At 38.0% G+C, this 18,335-nt stretch overlaps 2 protein-coding genes across 50 annotated transcripts in view; one reads left to right on the top strand and one right to left on the bottom strand.

Moving 5' to 3' along the window:
* The window catches only part of LOC147343605 (uncharacterized), a 352,125-nt gene that overhangs the window by 33,148 nt on the left and 300,642 nt on the right, over positions 1 to 18,335 (top strand). For 47 of the 49 annotated variants that reach the window (XR_015156172.1, XR_015156175.1, XR_015156194.1 and 44 more), the window contains exon 2: positions 13,799 to 13,882. The exons of 1 other annotated variant lie outside the window; for it this stretch is intronic. The gene's annotated coding sequence lies outside the window, so the exon portion shown is untranslated. Of the gene's footprint in view, positions 1 to 13,798; positions 13,900 to 18,335 lie in introns of all 49 variants that reach the window. One more of the 49 variants, XR_015156193.1, reaches the window with a different exon arrangement.
* ZFP42 (ZFP42 zinc finger protein) lies at positions 6,668 to 13,042 on the bottom strand. Its single transcript, XM_086380158.1, has 2 exons — positions 12,752 to 13,042; positions 6,668 to 8,125 (listed from the first exon to the last, which is right to left on the bottom strand). Exon 2 carries the CDS (start codon positions 8,028 to 8,030, stop codon positions 7,137 to 7,139), a length of 894 nt encoding a protein of 297 aa, XP_086236284.1. The 5' UTR covers positions 8,031 to 8,125; positions 12,752 to 13,042; the 3' UTR covers positions 6,668 to 7,136.

Below are 18,335 nucleotides of genomic sequence, written 5' to 3'. Positions count from 1 at the left end.
GGTTTTTCCTGTGGTCATGTATGGATGTGAGAGTTGGATTGTGAAGAAGGCTGAGCGCCAAAGAATTGATGCTTTTGAACTGTGGTGTTGGAGAAGACTCTTGAGAGTCCCTTGGACTGCAAGGAGATCCAACCAGTCCATTCTGAAGGAGATCACCCCTGGGATTTCTTTGGAAGGAATGATGCTAAAGCTGAAACTCCAGTACTTTGGCCACCTCATGTGAAGAGTTGACTCATTGGAAAAGACTCTGATGCTGGGAGGGATTGGGGGCAGGAGGAGAAGGGGACGATAGAGGATGAGATGGCTGGATGGCATCACTGACTCAATGGACGTGAGTCTGAGTGAACTCCGGGAGTTGGTGATGGACAGGGAGGCCTGGCGTGCTGCGTTTCATGGGATCGCAAAGAGTCGGACACGACTGAGCGACTGATCTGATCTGATCTGATCTGAAGGTGAAGTTTAGTGCATCTGTCACTTTCAAAGGTTTCCCTACTGCTTGGAAATGCTTTTAGCTTTGTCTAGTCAAGCATTTGGGCTTCCCAGGTGGTACTGGCAATAAAGAATCCACCTGCCAATGCAGGAGACAGAAGAGACATGGGTTCAATCCCTAGGTCAGAAAGATCTCCTGGAGGGGAAAATGGCAACCCACTCCAGTAATCTTGGCTGGAAAAATTTCATGAACAGAGGATCCTGGTGGGATACAGTCCATGGGGCCACAAAGTGTTGGACAGGGCTGAACACACATGCATGCTGTCAAGCATTTAAACATCCATGAATATATTATGTTCTGTGCCTGTGTTGGAAATAAAATATCTGATAAGACATGTCATCTCTCTTGTGGATTATGCTGCCTGATTTCCTACTCCTCAATCCTCTTTTACCCTGCATCCCAAATGAAAAAAAAAATAGTGAATTTGATCATATAACCTTGTGCTAATGACTTTAATCCTTCCTTTATTCACTACTAGAAAAAGTTCTAGTTCTTTGAAATGATTTATGAAGCCTTCAAAATTTGTTTCTTGCCAACCTCGTCAAGGTTATCTCTTGTCTCTATCCTGTACCCCCATCTGGGATAACTTTAGTGTAGTCTAGTTAAATGTGACATCTAGATATACTCAAGTTAGAAACTAGGGGAATAAGTGGGTTTCTCGTGGCTCAGTTGGTAAAGAATCTGCCTGCAATGCAGGAGACCCAGGTTCAATCCCTGGGTGAGAAAGATCCTCTGGAGGAGGAAATGGCAACCCACTCCAGTATTCTTGCCTGGAGAATCCCATGGACAGAAGAGGCTGGTGGGCTATACTCCATGGGGTCGTAAAGAGTCAGACACAACTGAGTGACTACCACTGACACGCAAAAACCTGAAGCAGGTCTCAGGTGAGAATGAAAGGAATCAGTGGAACTTCTTAACTCTGGATCGCAAACAGCGGATCTCTCTGAAGCCTGTGACGTGAGAACACAGGCTGTATTCTGTTACCCTGTTGTCTTTAGTGGGATCTTTAGATGTTCCAACCTCACAGGTTTGGTCCCTGGTTGGGGGATAAAAATCCCATAAATCCCAAAAATCCCATGGCCAAAAAAAAGAGGTCTATATAAATTTAAAAATCCCTTTACAATTTTGGCATAAACTAGTAAAATAGCAGAATCTATATGTATATATACACACAACACAGAAATATAAAGCAGACTATGAAATTCAAATTTTATCTCCAAAGTGGAAAGTATGTTATCTATTGCTACAAAATGAACTAACCCCAAAATTCAAATGGCTTAAAACAACCAGTTTATTTTTTCAGCTTGTTTGCGCTAAATTGACAAATAAAATTGTAAGATATTTCAACTCTACATTGTGATGATTGTATATATGTATGTGTATACCTAGATAGCATATTCAAAGGCAGAGACATTACTTTGCCAACAAAGGTCCATCTAGTCAAGGCTATGGTTTTTCCTGTGGTCATGTATGGATGTGAGAGTTGGACTGTGAAGAAAGCTGAGCGCCGAAGAATTGATGCTTTTGAACTGTGATGTTGGAGAAGACTCTTGAGAGTCCCTTGGACTGCAAGGAGATCCACCCAGTCCATTCTGAAGGAGATGAGCCCTGGGATTTCTTTGGAAGGAATGATGCTAAAGCTGAAACTCCAGTACTTTGGCCACCTCATGTGAAGAGTTGACTCATTGGGAAAGACCCTGATGCTGGGAGGGATTGGGGGCAGGAGAAGGGGACGATAGAGGATGAGATGGCTGGATGGCATCACTGACTCAATGGACGTGAGTCTGAGTGAACTCCGGGAGTTGGTGATGGACAGGGAGGCCTGGCGTGCTGCGATTCATGGGATCGCAAAGAGTTGGACACGACTGAGCGACTGATCTGATCTGATATATATATGATGAGAACTTTTAAGTTCTACTCTTAGCAAATTTTAATTTTACAAATTATAAACTATAGTCACTATGTAAAAAAAAAATCATCTACTTTTGTCATCCTTTTGTGGGTGAGAAATTTGGAAAGGGGCCCTCTAGGCCCTCCAGTTGATTTGGTGTCACCTGGGGTGAATGTGGCAGGATGATCCTTCCAAGATGGCTCTTTGATTTGAATCCCTGGCACGTGAGGATTCCTTCGCCTTGCTGTCTTCATGTCTTGTCCTGCTGGGCCTGTGCAAACGGCTTGCATCAGCTCCTGTTGCAGTAGCTGCTGCTTTTCCTGGGATGGTGGTCTTCAGGTAATCGTGCTTCTTAAGATGACAGTTGGTTTCGGCAAGAACAAGGCAGTAGCTGGCAGGTCTCTTAGAGGCTGGGCCTGAAGTAGGCTTAGCTATTGTATCATCAGTGACACTGCACCCTGTGGGTCAAAGTAGACCAAGCACAGATTCAAGGTAAGGGATCATAGACCCCAACTCTCAACTGGAAGAGTAGCAAAGAATTTGCAGTCATCCCTAAACTGCTATAAAATCTTTTAGGCATATATATTTGATAAGCATAGAGGTTTCCACTGCCCCCTGCCAAGTATCAGTAAGTACCACCCTAAGTCCTCAGCAGTTTGCAAATGTGGTGGCTGTCTTAAAGATGAGGTGCTATTACATCTATGTGTGTAACTTTTGTTATTGTTGTTCAGTCTCTAAGTCTTGTCCGACTGTTTGTTACATCATGGACTGCAAGCATGCCAGGCTTCCCTGTCCTTCACTACTTTAATAACTTCTAAAATATTTAATGGCCATGATAATCAAAACTCACTAAACTTGTATTTCTTTGATTTCTGCATGTGTATTTTATTATCAACATATGCATCTGCAGGAAGCATGTAGTTTGCCTTTTATGACCCATACCTGAGATCTTAGAAGTATTAAAAATAGTTTATTAATGCCCAGGGTATCATTCTGGCTCACCTAATACCTTGATTTACTGAAGTCACAAAAGTTATTTTGGCTTTTTTTATGGATATAACTTTAGCCACATTGTAAAGCATAGCTTTGTACAGGTGTTTTCACATGTCTGATCCACTGACATGAAAGAAATTCAACCCTTGGGTCATAGAGAAAGGAAGCAAAAGACCTAATAAAAAGCACATGTTAACCGTTAATGTTCATTTACCAAATCCTACTTAAACTCTTGTATTCTCAGAGTTAATCTCATCCAATTGCCTTTTAATTATAGTCTCTTACTCAGAGTTGCAAATATAATGGCTTTTTAATATAACTTGCAGTGTTCTGTGTCCAATGTAGGATGTAACCATGCAATTTATTCAGTCAGAGCTAGTGCATTAGGTAATTAAAACATAAGCACACACAGATTTCTGCACATGCATATTTGGCAGGAAAGTAATATAAGAATCTGACAATTTTTTTGCAGAGTTCTTTCTGGATAGAATAGAAGGGAAATCCTATGTCCACCAGTGCACAGTGTAGCTAAGGTGAAATACAGAAATCAAATATGACTGTTTGGGAGATGTGTGCACATATCAGAGAGTACAATAAACTAAAGTAGGAATATAAGTGGTTTAACATGTTGTTAACTATCTAATCACAGCCTTGGTTGATATAATTCTCAAGGCAAGATAGTTCTTCATTATCTAAGATGTTAGGAGTTGAACAGACCCTCAGTCTCCTGTCCCTTTTAGAGGAAGCCCCCCCCCCAAAAAAAAGATATGGGATTTCAAATAATTTTGACTATTAACAAAAATGACCATTAAAAAAAGCTTTTTTGTGTAGTAATTACTTTTGGGGAGTAAGAGTTGATGTGTGCATAGGTAATTAAACCCTTCTCTAGTTTCCACCTTTATTTTGGTATAACCAGATTTTATATAAAAACAAGTAGTGTTTTACTAGCTGTTTTAAAATACATATAATTTTGGTGACATTTAACTGAAAAGAATTTACTTCTTTTTTGGCTGTGCTGGGTCTTTGTTGGTGTGCACAGGCTTTCTCTAGATGTGGAGAGCAGATACCGCTCTCAGTATAGTGCACGGACTTCTCACTGCAGTGGCTTCTTTTGTTGCAGAGCATAGACCCTGGGACGCATGCACTCAGGAGTTGTGCTCCAGGGCTCTAGGGCACAGGCTTAGTTGCTGCACAGCATGTGGGATCCTCCTGGATCAGGCATTGAACCTGAGTCTCCTGCATTGGCAGGCAGATTCTTTACCACTGAGCCACAAGGGAAGCCCTGTAATTAGTTTTTAAAAAACACATTAAGGTACATTTTTATACATTTATTCATTCCATAATTTATTAAGTGCTAACTAATTATGCCCCATATGTTACAGTGATACCAAAGTTTTTTTTGCAGAGTGTATTTCTCTAGTGTTAACTTTAACTGTATTTGGCCATGGAATAAATTAAAAAAGAAAGGATACATGCTATGAATCCAAATATCAGTGTGAAAAGAAAAATAGTTATTGATCAGGATTTGGGGTTTGGAAAATGCCAGTATCTGGAGACATAAAAGACAAACAAGAACAGTTAGGAGGCTAGCCAAGTAACTTCCTACTCTCAGGTCAGAATTTAACTTAGTCTTTGAATCCAGATACATACTTTCTCAGGCTGATGCTCCTTGTACATTTACACGTTAGGGTTATAAATACTGAGACTTTGGCCTCTTCAACTCCAGAAAGAGTCGTCTCTGAAGGAGACCAGCCTGCACACACAGGGGATCCTTCCTGATGTTCTGAGTCCCAGCTCTCAAGTTTACAGCCTAAACCTTGCCATTGAATTTCTCTAGTCTTGACCGCTCTCTATTTAATCCTGCCTTTTACCTAGTCCTATCGAAGCTTCCTTCATAGTTGAGTCAGTCAAGAATCTGCGCGCAGTGCAGGAGACCTGGGTTCGATTCCTGGGTCAGGAAGATCCTCTGGAGAAGGAAATGGCAACCCATTCCAGTATTCTTGCCTGGAGAATCCCATGAACAGAGGAGCCTGGCAAGGCTACAGTCCATGGGATTGCAAGAGTTGGACTCAACTTAGCAAGTAAACCACCACCACAGTAGTAATTAGCTTATTCTTAAGTAAAAATGTAAGTCCTTGATATGTTTTCCTAAAAAAAAAAAAAAAAAAACAAAAAAACCAAAAAAACCCCACACATATAGTTTTATTTTTGGCATTTCTAAAAGCAAGATTAACTTCAAATTTGATATGTTTATATATTGTGTGTTGACTTTTTTCCCCCTGAAAAGTTGTTCATGGTACATACTTCCGCCTATGGCTTCCCTCTGGCTGTGGACCTCTTTCTTTCCCTTTACAGCCTAGCTTCCTTTAAGGATGTTTGCACACTTCCTACTGAATAAAGATTTATGCAGCTTGTTCCCTTTTAATGGTCATTTGTATTATGAATCAGACTACTATTAAAACATGTTTTAGTCAACATCTTTGAACAAATTATCTACATTAGTGCACATATTCTGTAAAATGGAATTCTAGAAATTATTTGGCCTAAAAAAACACTCATTATGGTTTGAACTGTGCACCCTCAAAAATCCATGTTGAAATCCTAACCCCCAGTACGTTGGAATGTAACCTCCTTTGGAGACAGTCATCTTTATAGACCAAGTTACAATGAGGGCATCATCAGGGTGGGTTCTAATCTAGTCTGTCTGATACGGTTTTAAGAGGAAATCTGAACACAGGCATGCGGAGGGAAGATGATGTGAAGATACAGGCAAATGTCACGTAACCTGGAAGATAGTCATCTTCAAGCCAATAAGACACATCTGGAACAGAGTCTATCTTCACAACCCTAGGAAGGAACCAATACTGCCAATACCTTTTTTGGAACTTCTAGCTCCAGAACTATGAGACAACAAATATCTGTTGTTTAAGTCACCCAGTTGATGGTACTGGTATGGCAGTTCCAGAAAACTGGCTAGTGCACCCCTCCCCAATGGCTTTTTATCCCTTAACCGACCATGTAGGAGAGTAACTTTCCCCCTACATCTCACTGACACTAAACAATCAATTTTTACCATGTTTTGCTAATTTGGAAGACAACTAAATGATCTTTTTAATGCACACGTCTGTGATTTTTTAATACAGATTTAATACATTTCTGGGGTTTTATTTCCTTTTATTTAAAAATATCTAAAATGGATTCAAATGGATTGACTTCATCAGTTAACTATTTATATCTACTATGATTAACATGGTTTGATACAATCATAAAAATAAAATGATTAAACAGTATGCTTAACTTGAAAAATTTTAACTACAGATTAATTTATTGAGAATCTATTGCAAAATTTTCATTCTCTAGAATTATCACTTGTATTAAGAAGTATATTCCTAAAAGGAAAAAGCTAAATGATTGAAAACTACAAAGTGAAAAAGTAAAAGTCAATTTCTTATAGTATGAGATATTAAGTCTCATATCCAAAAATCCACTTTGTTAAGATATTAAGTATTATGCTTTTGAAGTAAGTTCATTACTGACCTTACTGTTAGAAGGATGCTGTAATTCTACACAAAGTTCTAAAATAATACCTCATATTAGAGGAGCATCTTAGTAACATAAAAAATAAAAAAAAATGGCTTGAGGGTCGCAATATTGATTTTAAAATTGTTTCCTGAACTAATTATCAATGAGGCATATTTGTTCTCAATAACTCTTTAGTTAATATATGCCTGTCCTGTTTGATGATTACTTTTTAATCTTTTCTCACGGACTCATATTGGCCTTTCCATGAGTCAGGAGGTGGGCTTTCATGTTGTTTGACTGAATAAACTTCTTGCGGCAGCCTACAAAAGGACACACAAAAGGCTTCTCCCCAGTGTGGGTGCGCACGTGTGTGCGCAAGTTGAAGGACAGGGAAAAGCGTTTTCCGCACCCTTGGAAAGTGCACGGAAATGGCTTCTCTCCAGTATGAACCAGAAAATGTCTTTTTAGCTTTGCACTCTCCTTGAAGGCTTTCCCACATTCTGCACACACATGATCTCGGGGATTATGAACTCGAAGATGCTTCCTCAGGGATCTTTTATTCTGGAACTCTCTTGTGCATCCGTTGTGAGGACAGGCATGTCTTTCAGGAGCACCATATTCTTTATTTGTACTTGGCCTCCTAGTGCATCCTGTGAGCTGTTTAGATTCTGGAAAGTCCATGTTGGGTATTCCTCCGGGAGGAAGCTTCTTGCTTGTCTTGTACTCAGAAAACTCAAGAAGTGGATTCTCTCCAACCACCTGTTGAGGAAATTCTTGTTTTGCGTCCCTTTTCATGTATTCCAAGGAAGATTCAAGAAGTGAGCTTGCCGCAAGAACCTGTTGAGAAAGGTCTTGTTCTGATCCTTCTTTCAGACGTTCAAAGGACTGAAGGAGTGGGTCCTCTTCCACAATAGGTTCAGAAAACTCACCTCTTATTATGCATTCTATGTAACAGTCAGAGAAGGTATCATCTTTGACAACCCGGAAGCTAGCCTCATAGCACACATCCTCATCATATAAGATGCACGTTGTGTCAGGAGATTCCTGCTGGGCTGGCAGTGACTTGTCGGTAGCTCTTCTCCCCGGGCCTTTCTGGCTAGGTGTCGTTCCCCTTTTCTTCAGTTGCTGGTGCATGGTGTCCGGTTAGTTGCCTCCTTGAAGGTTTACACCAGGATAGATCAACCGCTTCTGGGTGGGAGTGATCAGCCTGAATTGTTTTCAGCAAGCACCTGTTTGAGATAGCAGTCATTAGGTGAAATGTATTCCAATTAATATAGTCTCAATTCCAGCCATGATCAGAAAATTACCTCAAAAAATGGCCTAGAACTCTTAAAAAAAAAAAAAAGCCTAGAACTCACTTTATAGCAATAGAATCACTACATTTACATCTTTGACTAATTCTCCAAGAGAATAAGAGAATTAGTTGTGAAGTACGTAGAGACTTGGATCATAACCATTTCTTTCCTGGGTACCCCCCACATGTCACCAGACCTTTCTAATTGATTAGCTAACGTCTACTGGGCACTCATGATGTACCTGCCATATTCTAGGCTACTTGTGGGTTGAGAGACGAGTGAGTAGATACACCAAAAAAAAAAAATGTATGCCTCATAGAGCGTATGCTCTTCTAGGCACAAAAAATAAGTAACATATATTGTATGTTATATGGAACAAGCCAAGGGGCTAGTAGAAAGCAGAAGTTTGCAATTTTAAATAAGGAGCTCCAGGTAAACCTTGACTGAGGGAGTGGCAGCAGATTAAAAACTTGAAGGAGGTGAGGGAGCAAGACAGGTCTACATTCTTATATAACTCTTCTGTGAAATTCAAATACTGCATTTAAAGTGCTCAGCACACTTCATGGCATAGAGCAAATGCTGACCGCTCATGTGAGCTACTGTTAGTTCACTTTTGTATTCATTCTGTAAGTAAATATAGGATCCTACTAAGTGCCAGGTACTCTTCTACACCAAGAGCAGCAGACTTTTTCTGTAATGAGACAGATTTAAGCTTTTGGGTCCTGCGGGCCTCTGTCATAGGTATTCAACTCTCTCACTGTGGCATGGAAGCAGCCTAGGCGGTACTTGGAGGATGGGCAGTTCACAGCAGAGACTGATTTGGTGCATGGCTGTAGCTTGCCCACCTTTGTTCTAGAAGATGGGCATCCAGAGAACAAACCACATGAGATCCACGCATTCCCGTCTCCTATCAGTGCAAGTCAAAATAAAGGCACAGGGGAATTTGGCCCCAAATGGTTTTTGATCATTTTTTAAAAAAATCTGAAAGTAGCATTATGAGAGTTACAGCATGATTATATTCTTCCTAAGAGCCCTTTGCTTAATTGTTACAATTGTTTAGCAATTAAGCAAAGTATCTAAAGATCTTTAGAGATCTAAAATTAAGATCTCTTAATTTTAGCCTAATGTCCTGCTGTAGGAACAAAAGTTAAGTGCTTTTTAAAAAGAGCAAATGTGAAAGTTACTGGAATGAAAATCAACTGCTTATTTTTAAACAGCCATATTAAAAAATACCACCTCAAAATTTTGTGTCATTTACTTTTGGTAAAATAATACACAGAATGAAAACAAAACATGCTTTCATGTCTTCTTAAACACTGTATATATATACACACATACATATTTATATATAAAGTAAATATACATTTAATATACTTTAGTATGTATATATTTAGTATATAATATATATTCAATATATATACTGAATATATACTAATATATACTAAAGTATACTTTATACAAATTTGTATAATGTATAGGATTATAATGTAATTTGTATTTGTATTATGTATATTATATATGTATAAATAATATGTAAATATATAACTATATAAACTATATATGTATTATATAAATTTACTGATCTGTATAAAATATATATAAATGGGGATTTCCCTCATGGTCTAGTAGTTAAGACTCCATGCTTCTAATGCAGCGGGTGAGGGTTTGATTTTTGATTGGGGAACTAAGATCCTGCATGCCTTAGCCATACACATACACACACACAAAATATAAATGTTATATGATATTTTAAAATTGCTAAGGGAAGACTTTTAAATAGCTTCTTAAGCATTTATATATACATATTATATAAGTAAAATAGGTATTATTTTATATGAATGTAAGTGTGTCATATTTATATATAAATTGCTCAGGAAAGAGATTTAAATGTAATAAATATATATTTCTATACTATATTTATACTTATTAAAACATTTAAAACTCTTCCCTTACCATCTGAAGTGCATATTGTTTTTATTGCATGTTTTTCTTTTGCCAAAAATAAATAGCATGATTCTTTTGAGGTGGTTATTTTTAAACATGCCTTTTAAAAAATATTATGAAGCTGTTTATATATGTTATATTCGTAATAATAAAATTAATGGTATAAGCATTATTATTTATTCTCTCCAATCAAGGAGACTGTATCCAGGAATATTTGCCTAACAAAATCTTGCTCTCATAGCTAAAAAATAATTTTTGTTTCATTTTATATTAGTGAACATAGCAGTTTTGGAGCAAAACCACTAGTGACAGACCTAAAGTAGGAAAGACCACAATAGCCCACTCCCTCAGTCAGCTCATTGAAAGTAGCTGCAATTCATTTGATTCCAGCTTTTCTCTGCAAACTTCTCTCTTGCCATCTCCAGCTCTCCTATTTAATTTCCAGCCAAATAAACTCTCCTTTCAATAAAGTGTTAAGCTCTTTCCTCTCAACAAAATAGTACCTAGCGTCATATGTACGTCTGTAACTTACATAATATTACTGTAATCAACTATATCCCCCCTCCAAAAAAAAACTAAGATAAATACCAAGCTATTTACCAAGATTTAAAAATCTCTGCTTAAACAGCATTTGTTCAGGCCTGCTGTACTTGATTCTCAGTCTCTATTCAAGTCTCAAAGCTAAATGCTCTCCTAGCTCCCTACTGTACACTGGCCAGAGCCCCTTGGTTCTTATTATTTCAGATCTGTCTTTCCTACCAGTCTGTAAGCTCTAAGGCTGTGTCTTATCTACATGCCCCAGCACTCACTAGTTTTGTATAATGATGTATACATTATATATCAATTGTATAAAAACTAATTGATGAATATGCATTTAGTCATCAGGCTGGTAATATCTCATTTAGCAATCCTATAAAAAATTAATTTACTAGAAGAAAAAGTTGCCAATCAGTGATGCTAATGCGTACAGCACTCACCTTTTAAAATAAGATTGTCAGATCTCTGACCATGCCATTTCTCACAATAGGCAAGCTTGTGAGAATGATGTATAAATTGAAATGGTAATTTATTATGAGAACACTCCTGTTGATACTCAACTACATCCACTAATGTGGTAGTACTGGTTAAGCGTGGTATGAAGACAAAATCTGGTTGTTACACATATTACTTAATGGCATGAGACTAAATATATATTTTTTTCTTTCTCAAATTGTGATGTAATTATTTCCAAAGTACATAATTTACTTATTCAGTCATTCGATAAATATTTAGTAGCAAACATTGCTAGGTGCTAACGCTTTAAAAAAAATATTTTTTTTTGGCTGCATCCCATGGCTGTATCTTAGTTCTCCTACCAGGGATTGAACTGGGCTCAAGGCAGGGAAGGGAAAGCATGGAGTCCTAACCACTCAGCTGTCAGGAATTCCCCCAGAGCTGACTCTTAAGGCAGCAGAAAAGATACAAAGTCCCTGGTTTTCATGGAACCTCTATCTGTGTGTGATAGAAATGTAAAGTTTTTATAAGATGGTAAATAGTTTCCGGTTGAGAAAAACGCTATGAAATGAAACCAATAAGAGGAAAAATGGAGGCGGCTATCTTTTAAAAAGAATGTCTGCAAAGGCTTCCAAGGAAGCATTAGAAGAAGCATTTGAAAAAGATTAGTCAGCTGAAAGAGGTGGAAGGAGAGTGTTCTTTTCAAGCTGCAGCAGAAAGCACAAAGGGATTAGCTTGCTGGATGGAAAGAAAGCCATGCTTGTTACACAAAATGGCGGGCGGAGGCCACAGAGGTCAGAGATAAGGTTGGGGACGTGCAGGAGGGAGCCATTTGCAGGTCGTTCCCAAACCGAGGGGAGCCATTCAGGGGTTTCCTTCAAACAAGGAAATTAGCATGCTTAGGCGGAAAGACTACTCATGCCGATTTGTGAAGAATGGATTAAGGCAGGCAAGAGTGAAAGCAGGAAAAAAATCCCTTAGGCTATTTAGTAATCTAGGAAAGAATGCTGGAGGTTTGGAGCTTGTAGTGGCAATGGAGGAGAAATGAAGGGAGAGGGAAAATGGAGATAGTCTTCCAGTTTGCTGTCGGGTTGGATGAAGGGGGGGAGAGAACAGGAATCAAGAAAGAGTGAGGAGAGTAATTTTTGCTCAAGCCATTGGGTGGATGGCAGTGCCATTTACAGAGATAATTGAAGAGGAAAGAAAGAAAATAAGTTTACTCTCTTTATAATAGTTTAAACGTGTTAGCATAAATTAGACCTAGCCGTTTCTTGCAATGAAAGCAGTATCAATTTGAAACAAAATTTAAAAATGCAATTTCAAGGAAATTTCAACCAGGCATTTGCTTTCTTGAGAGTGTATTTAGTTTCCTACTTTGGTTTGAAAGTTTGAGGCCAGTGGCTGGCCCGAAACAGCTGTAGATTAAGGCCGTTTAAACACCGGAAGTCTAACCGCCAAGGTCCAGTCCCCACCCGGTTCTAGGATGATAAAACGGTTCCCATTCATGATTTTCAAAAAAATTTTTGATAGGGATACAGTTTAAAATGCATCCTAAATAGTGAACTCAATACACACCGCTTCTCCAGTAGCTGAAAAAGAGCAGTTCGACTGAACAGTACTTACCCATGCTACGGTGGGGCACTCTATCTCCTGTTCCAAGTCCTTTCGAAGGTAAGATGTAGAAGAAACTGCTACTAGAGCTCCCCACACAGGGTTAAAATCAACCTGGCTTTAGGCTCCAAGGCTTGGATCCACCCTCCTTTTGACGGTTGCAGGTTACACCTACTTTTCAACTCTGCATTGATTAGTCGAATTTCCAAGGGAAGGCCGTACCTACCCCTAGGAAGGTTGAGGGATCAGGCAGCCCGTGGGCGTGGAGGTGGGTGTGACTCAGCTCCGGGTTCAGGTAGGTTTGGCCGCCTGACCTGCCCGTGCTGGGTCACCTTCAACCGGGAGCCCAGGGGCAGGGCCGACTCCCCACGCCATCTGTGTCCCTCACCCCTCTGCCATGTGGGAAAAACCTCTGAATCCCTACCGCCCACTTTCAGCAAGAAGTAGGCACTCAGTAAATCTCTACTGAACAAATGAACGTAAGTAGAATCAAATTTAGGTAATTCTGTGTCATTGAAAATCCATTTAACTGGAGGCAGTTTCACCCCTCTAATTGTACACCATGCCTTTCCCTTACTTTCCCTCAGACTTCATCCCAGATCTCACCCTACCCTCAGTCTCCGAAAAATGCCTATGAGTCTTTTACAGCCATTATGTGACTGTCCTTGTCTCTAAAGATAACACAACTCACTTTGAAAGTACCGGTCAGTCCACGCTCACCATTGGCTATGGTCTAGTGAAGTTAATAGTTCGTATAAGTGTACAAACCATTAAAACAAAAACCAAGTCAGTGTTTAAAAGCCTCTTAACATTTTCGCTTGCCTGCAATTTCACGTGTATATCTGGGAGGAGTTCTCCACTTTTTTTTTTTTGGTCTGTTGTACGATAAAAACCAGTGAGAAAAATTGGAGATCGTTTCCAACAGGGAAATAATGACTTTGTAAAAAATGGATTATTCCTCGATCTTCCCCAGTAGGCCACACCAGGTCCCCATCTGTTTGATATCAAAATTATGTAAAACTTTCTTAGCTCCTTAACTTGAAATATTTTTATTTGCAGGTGAATTTCTGAAGACAGGGATTGTGAGAAACTACTTCTCTCTTGTTCTTTGGGATGCATTGCTATGGTCTCTAGAAACTGCAGGCAAGTTCTCCGAGCAGGTTTGAATCAGATGTCTGTGTGTGTGTGATAAAAATGTTAATGTTTTGGATTTCAATAAGAAATACAACTTCAAGGAGCCAAAGAATCCTAGAAGAACATTCTTTCCAAGCCTTTAAATGTCAGTGTCATTGGTCGTTGAAAGTCCTTTTCCTCACTGGAGGCTCTCTCTCTATATAAACTGTCATGATCATCATTTACATATCTAAATGATACTTACGCTAAACAAAATATAAATGATATATCACAATATTGTGTATCCGTTGCATATTGATGTAATGTATATAGTACATATAGGATGACATGTACAGGAATAGATACAAATACACACATGTAAGTAAAGCTAAAGATTCTTTTTTTTCCACCTACTTTTTGCATCTTATTTGCCATACTACACCTTTTTTGTTTTCACCCCCTTAACCTTTGAGACAGTGCATACAATCAACTAGATTAAATTATAACCTCCTTCCCCACTTCTGATTCAGTCTGGTCACTTGATTTGTATTAATGTTAACTCTGCATGTAAACTGGAGGCTACATATTTAGAAAATCTCAATTTACATTTCACACTATACCTCTTACATAAATTATTCTGATCCCATTTTGTTTTAGCTTTCCTTTCCATGGCCCTAGAGAAGTAAATCAAAAAGAAGGAACTCGTCTGTTGTCATATGAACCCAGCTCAAGGAAAATTGAATTTCTTCAAAATGAGCTAGGGATCCAATTAAATCCGGAAACAAAATTGGGCTGCCTTTTGAAATTGATACAAAGAGGGTGGTGGATGGAAACAAGTGGCTTTTTGGATTGCTGGGGCTTTAGTCATAGTAATTTTTCTATGAATAACATTTTAGGTGGTTTTTAAAATTTGTTTTTACTTTGACAGCTTATTTCTGTTATCAACAAATATTTTCCCCAAAAAAACCTTAGGATTTGAAAACTGCAAATATGCTGTAGTTCACTCTACACATATGTAAGTTTCTCCCTCAGTTAAGCCTCTGTTATGGGTCCTGGGGAATCTGTGGCCCTGGCCTCCTGGGATTTGCAGACTGGAGCTGCAGGGCCAAAACTAGGGTGAGCATGTAACTTACTGGTTTCTGCAGAAATATTTCAGGGGTGCCCCCAAATTCAGTATTTAAGATTGATAATATTTTAATGCAGTATTCAGCAAGTAAAATTAGTGCAAAAATTCATGATGAACACAATACCAAAAATTTAAATAGAATGAAATAATCATGCTTTGTAAATATTGAAATTCAGGCTATTGTTAGGACAATGAAGGATAGGTATTGAATGTCACCAGAGCCCAGAGTAGGAGACTGTGACAATCTGGAAGCTGAGGAAGATTTCCCTAGAGTGCTGGAATCAGGTCAGCCAAGAGCGGAGATCTCCCTCAGAATAGACAGAATACCTATGAAGGCAAGGGGAGCTAGAGGGGATGTGCAGTGCCAGACCCCCAGGCCTTGTAAGTCATGGAAAAGAAGTTAGATGTTTATGCCAAGAGAAACGGGAACGGAATATTTTAAGAAAACGTGTCATGTATAGTCAATGCATATTAACCTTAAACTTGTAGGACGTTGTTTCATTGTCGGAGCTTAAGTCTATCTCTGTTTGACTTAGCGAATTAAATGTTTTACGTGCATTGTCTCATTTTATCTCAAAATCAAATTTATGAAATGATTACTATCATCATCACCATCACTTTACTAATATTTTAACTTAAGAATTCTGAGGCACAAAGGAAGTTTACACACCGGTAAGTAGCTAAACTCAGAACTTGAGTGTGCTTAATTCTTTGAGATACAGCATTTTAGATTATGGTATTTTACAAACTGCATGGTTATAGCTTTCATAAAAAGCCTCTTGTGTTATTATTTTCAGTAATTTATAATGCTCTTTTACATACTTATTTGATTTTGATAGAAAGCTTATGAATTGTTATTACCCATTTTATGGATAAGGAAATGGGAAGTCAGTAATGACAAATGCCTTATTGAAAGTCACAGAGGTATTAGTTTATGGGCCAGAGTTTAGAACCTAACTCTTGCTATCATGATACAAAGTTTAAAGGTAAAGTTAATTTTCCAAGTTCAGTCAGTTGTTTAAAGAGCTTTTAAAATGTCTTTTTAGAATTTCCATTCCAAAAAAGTCAGTCAATAATATATGTTTCTCCTTGAAATTCGATATCTTAGTAGATCATGATTTTTATGAGGGCATATTCAGGCACACTTTAACTACATTAAAAATATATGTGATTAACATGTAACATTAGTCACAGGTGCACAGCATAATGATTTGATATATGTATATATTGCAAAATGATCAGCATAATAAGTTTAGTTAACCTCCATCAACACACAAAGTTACGAAATTTTGTTTCTTGTGATAAGAACTTTTAAGATCTATTCTCTTCGCAACTTTCAAATACAATGCAACATTAATAAGTATAGTCACCATTGCATTCCTAGAACTTATTTTATAATTAGAAGTTGGTACCATTTGACTCCCTTTACCAGGCTGAGTATCGAGGGGTGAGTGGGGCATGGGGGCCACGAAATGAAAAATTCTACATTAAAAAGAAAATCTAAGTGGATGCAGTTTGATACTTCACATGAGCAGAATGAGACTTGTATCAAAATCTTGTTTATTTTCAACAGTCTTATGCTCTTTAGATGAAAACTGTAACGACATAAATATTGTCATCTTTCATTTCCTCTGTGAAGATTTATCAGTGGGCCTCAATGAAGGAGCTAAAGGCGATTATTTAGACTACAGATTCTGCACAGTCCTTCACGGTGACTCATGAATGTTATTATTGGGCAGTATAAGATGAACTATCCACATAACTCGTTTCCTATTAAAGAATTAAAATTGGGTTCACCTGGAGAAAAATTTTAGAGCTTGAAATTTTGATCTAACTTGATCATTGATTAACTTTGATCTTGCTTGATCTGTCTTACTTTATGTAATTTCTCATTTTTTTCCCATAAAAATTTAGGAGTCAACCTCAGATGTGTTTTCCGTTTTAGCTTTATTATTTTGAGATATTTTGGGGTTTGTGGAAGAGTTGCAAAGATAGTACAGGGCATTCTCTTAAATCTTTTCACCCAGTTTCTCTTAATGTTAACATCTTATGTGAACAGTGTACATTTAGCAAAATGAAGAAATCAATATTGGTATAATGCTATTAACCAAACTCTAGACTTTATTTGGACTTTACCATTTTTTTCCCAATAATTCCTTTAAAAATTTTTTGTTCTGATCCAATCCAGATGCCTTTTTGTATTTAGAACATAGTTAATGCACAGACATAAACTCCATAATGTAACCCCAGTTCTAGCCCCAGAAGATGTAATTTTTATCTTGGAATATCTTCTTTAATATCACCTCTCCCATAAAATTCACCCCAAAATTGATTCCAGCTTATATCTCTCTTAAGACTCAAATCAAGACTCACCACCTCTCAGGAAACTTCTTTTGGAAACTCAATTCCATCTCTCCCTATATAGAATTGGGATTCCTTGGTGGCTTAAACAGTAAAGAATCTGCCTGCAATTGCAGGAGACCCAAGTTCGATCCCTGGGTTGGGAAGATCTCTTGGAGAAGAGCATGAAAACCCACTCCAGTATTTTTGCCTGGGAAATCCCATGGACAAGAGGAGCCTGGTCCATGGAGTTGCAAAGAGTCAGACGTGACTTGGCTTTTAGGAGTATATTCTATATGATATAATCAGCCATTTAACATTACCTTTAGAAGTTTTTTTGTTATGTGTAATGTGGTAAGTAGAAAACCAGTAAAACACATCTGTGCAGGGGAAAGTCATTGTGACACATTGGAAGCTCCAGGCTTTTTAAGGTCTATATGTTCTAAAAAGGAGTATGGTAGAACAATAAAAGCAGAGCAACGGTTTCTGTTTTTGTACTAAAAATTATGAGAATAAATGATGAATGTCAGCCTGTGAGTAATGCTGGTTCTGTCCTTATTTGGGCAAAGAAAAATGTATTAAAAAATAGTCCTGGGCTACAGAGTTATATATAGTCTTTTTTTTTTGGGGGGCATTTTAAGATTTAAATTTATATTGTTCAAACTGACTTGGAATCAGTGGGTGAGCATTTTGTCATTGCCAAAAACACTTGAACGATGCAACTCTAAATAATTTGTTTACATATATGGTTAGAAGTGGGTCACTGTGGGTAAATATGTGAACATCAGTGATTCAGACAGTCTTTGTTCTATTTATTTATTGAAGGATAGTTGATTTACAATGTACCAGTCTCTGCTGTACAGTAACCTGACTTAGGTGTTCACGTATACACATTCTTTTCCAGTATTCTTTTCCATTATGACTTATCACAGAATTTTGAATACAGTTCCCTGTGCTATACATTAGGACCTTGTTTATGCATTCTAAGTGTAATAGTTTGCATCTACCACCCGCAAA

The sequence above is a fragment of the Bos grunniens genome, chromosome 27, assembly GCF_055505025.1.
Source record: "Bos grunniens cultivar Pamir isolate PY7600 chromosome 27, Bosgru_T2T1.0, whole genome shotgun sequence".
NCBI classification, from domain to species: Eukaryota; Metazoa; Chordata; class Mammalia; order Artiodactyla; family Bovidae; genus Bos; species Bos grunniens.
Note: the sequence above shows the minus strand (reverse complement) of the source record. Positions and strands in the feature narration are given on the sequence as shown.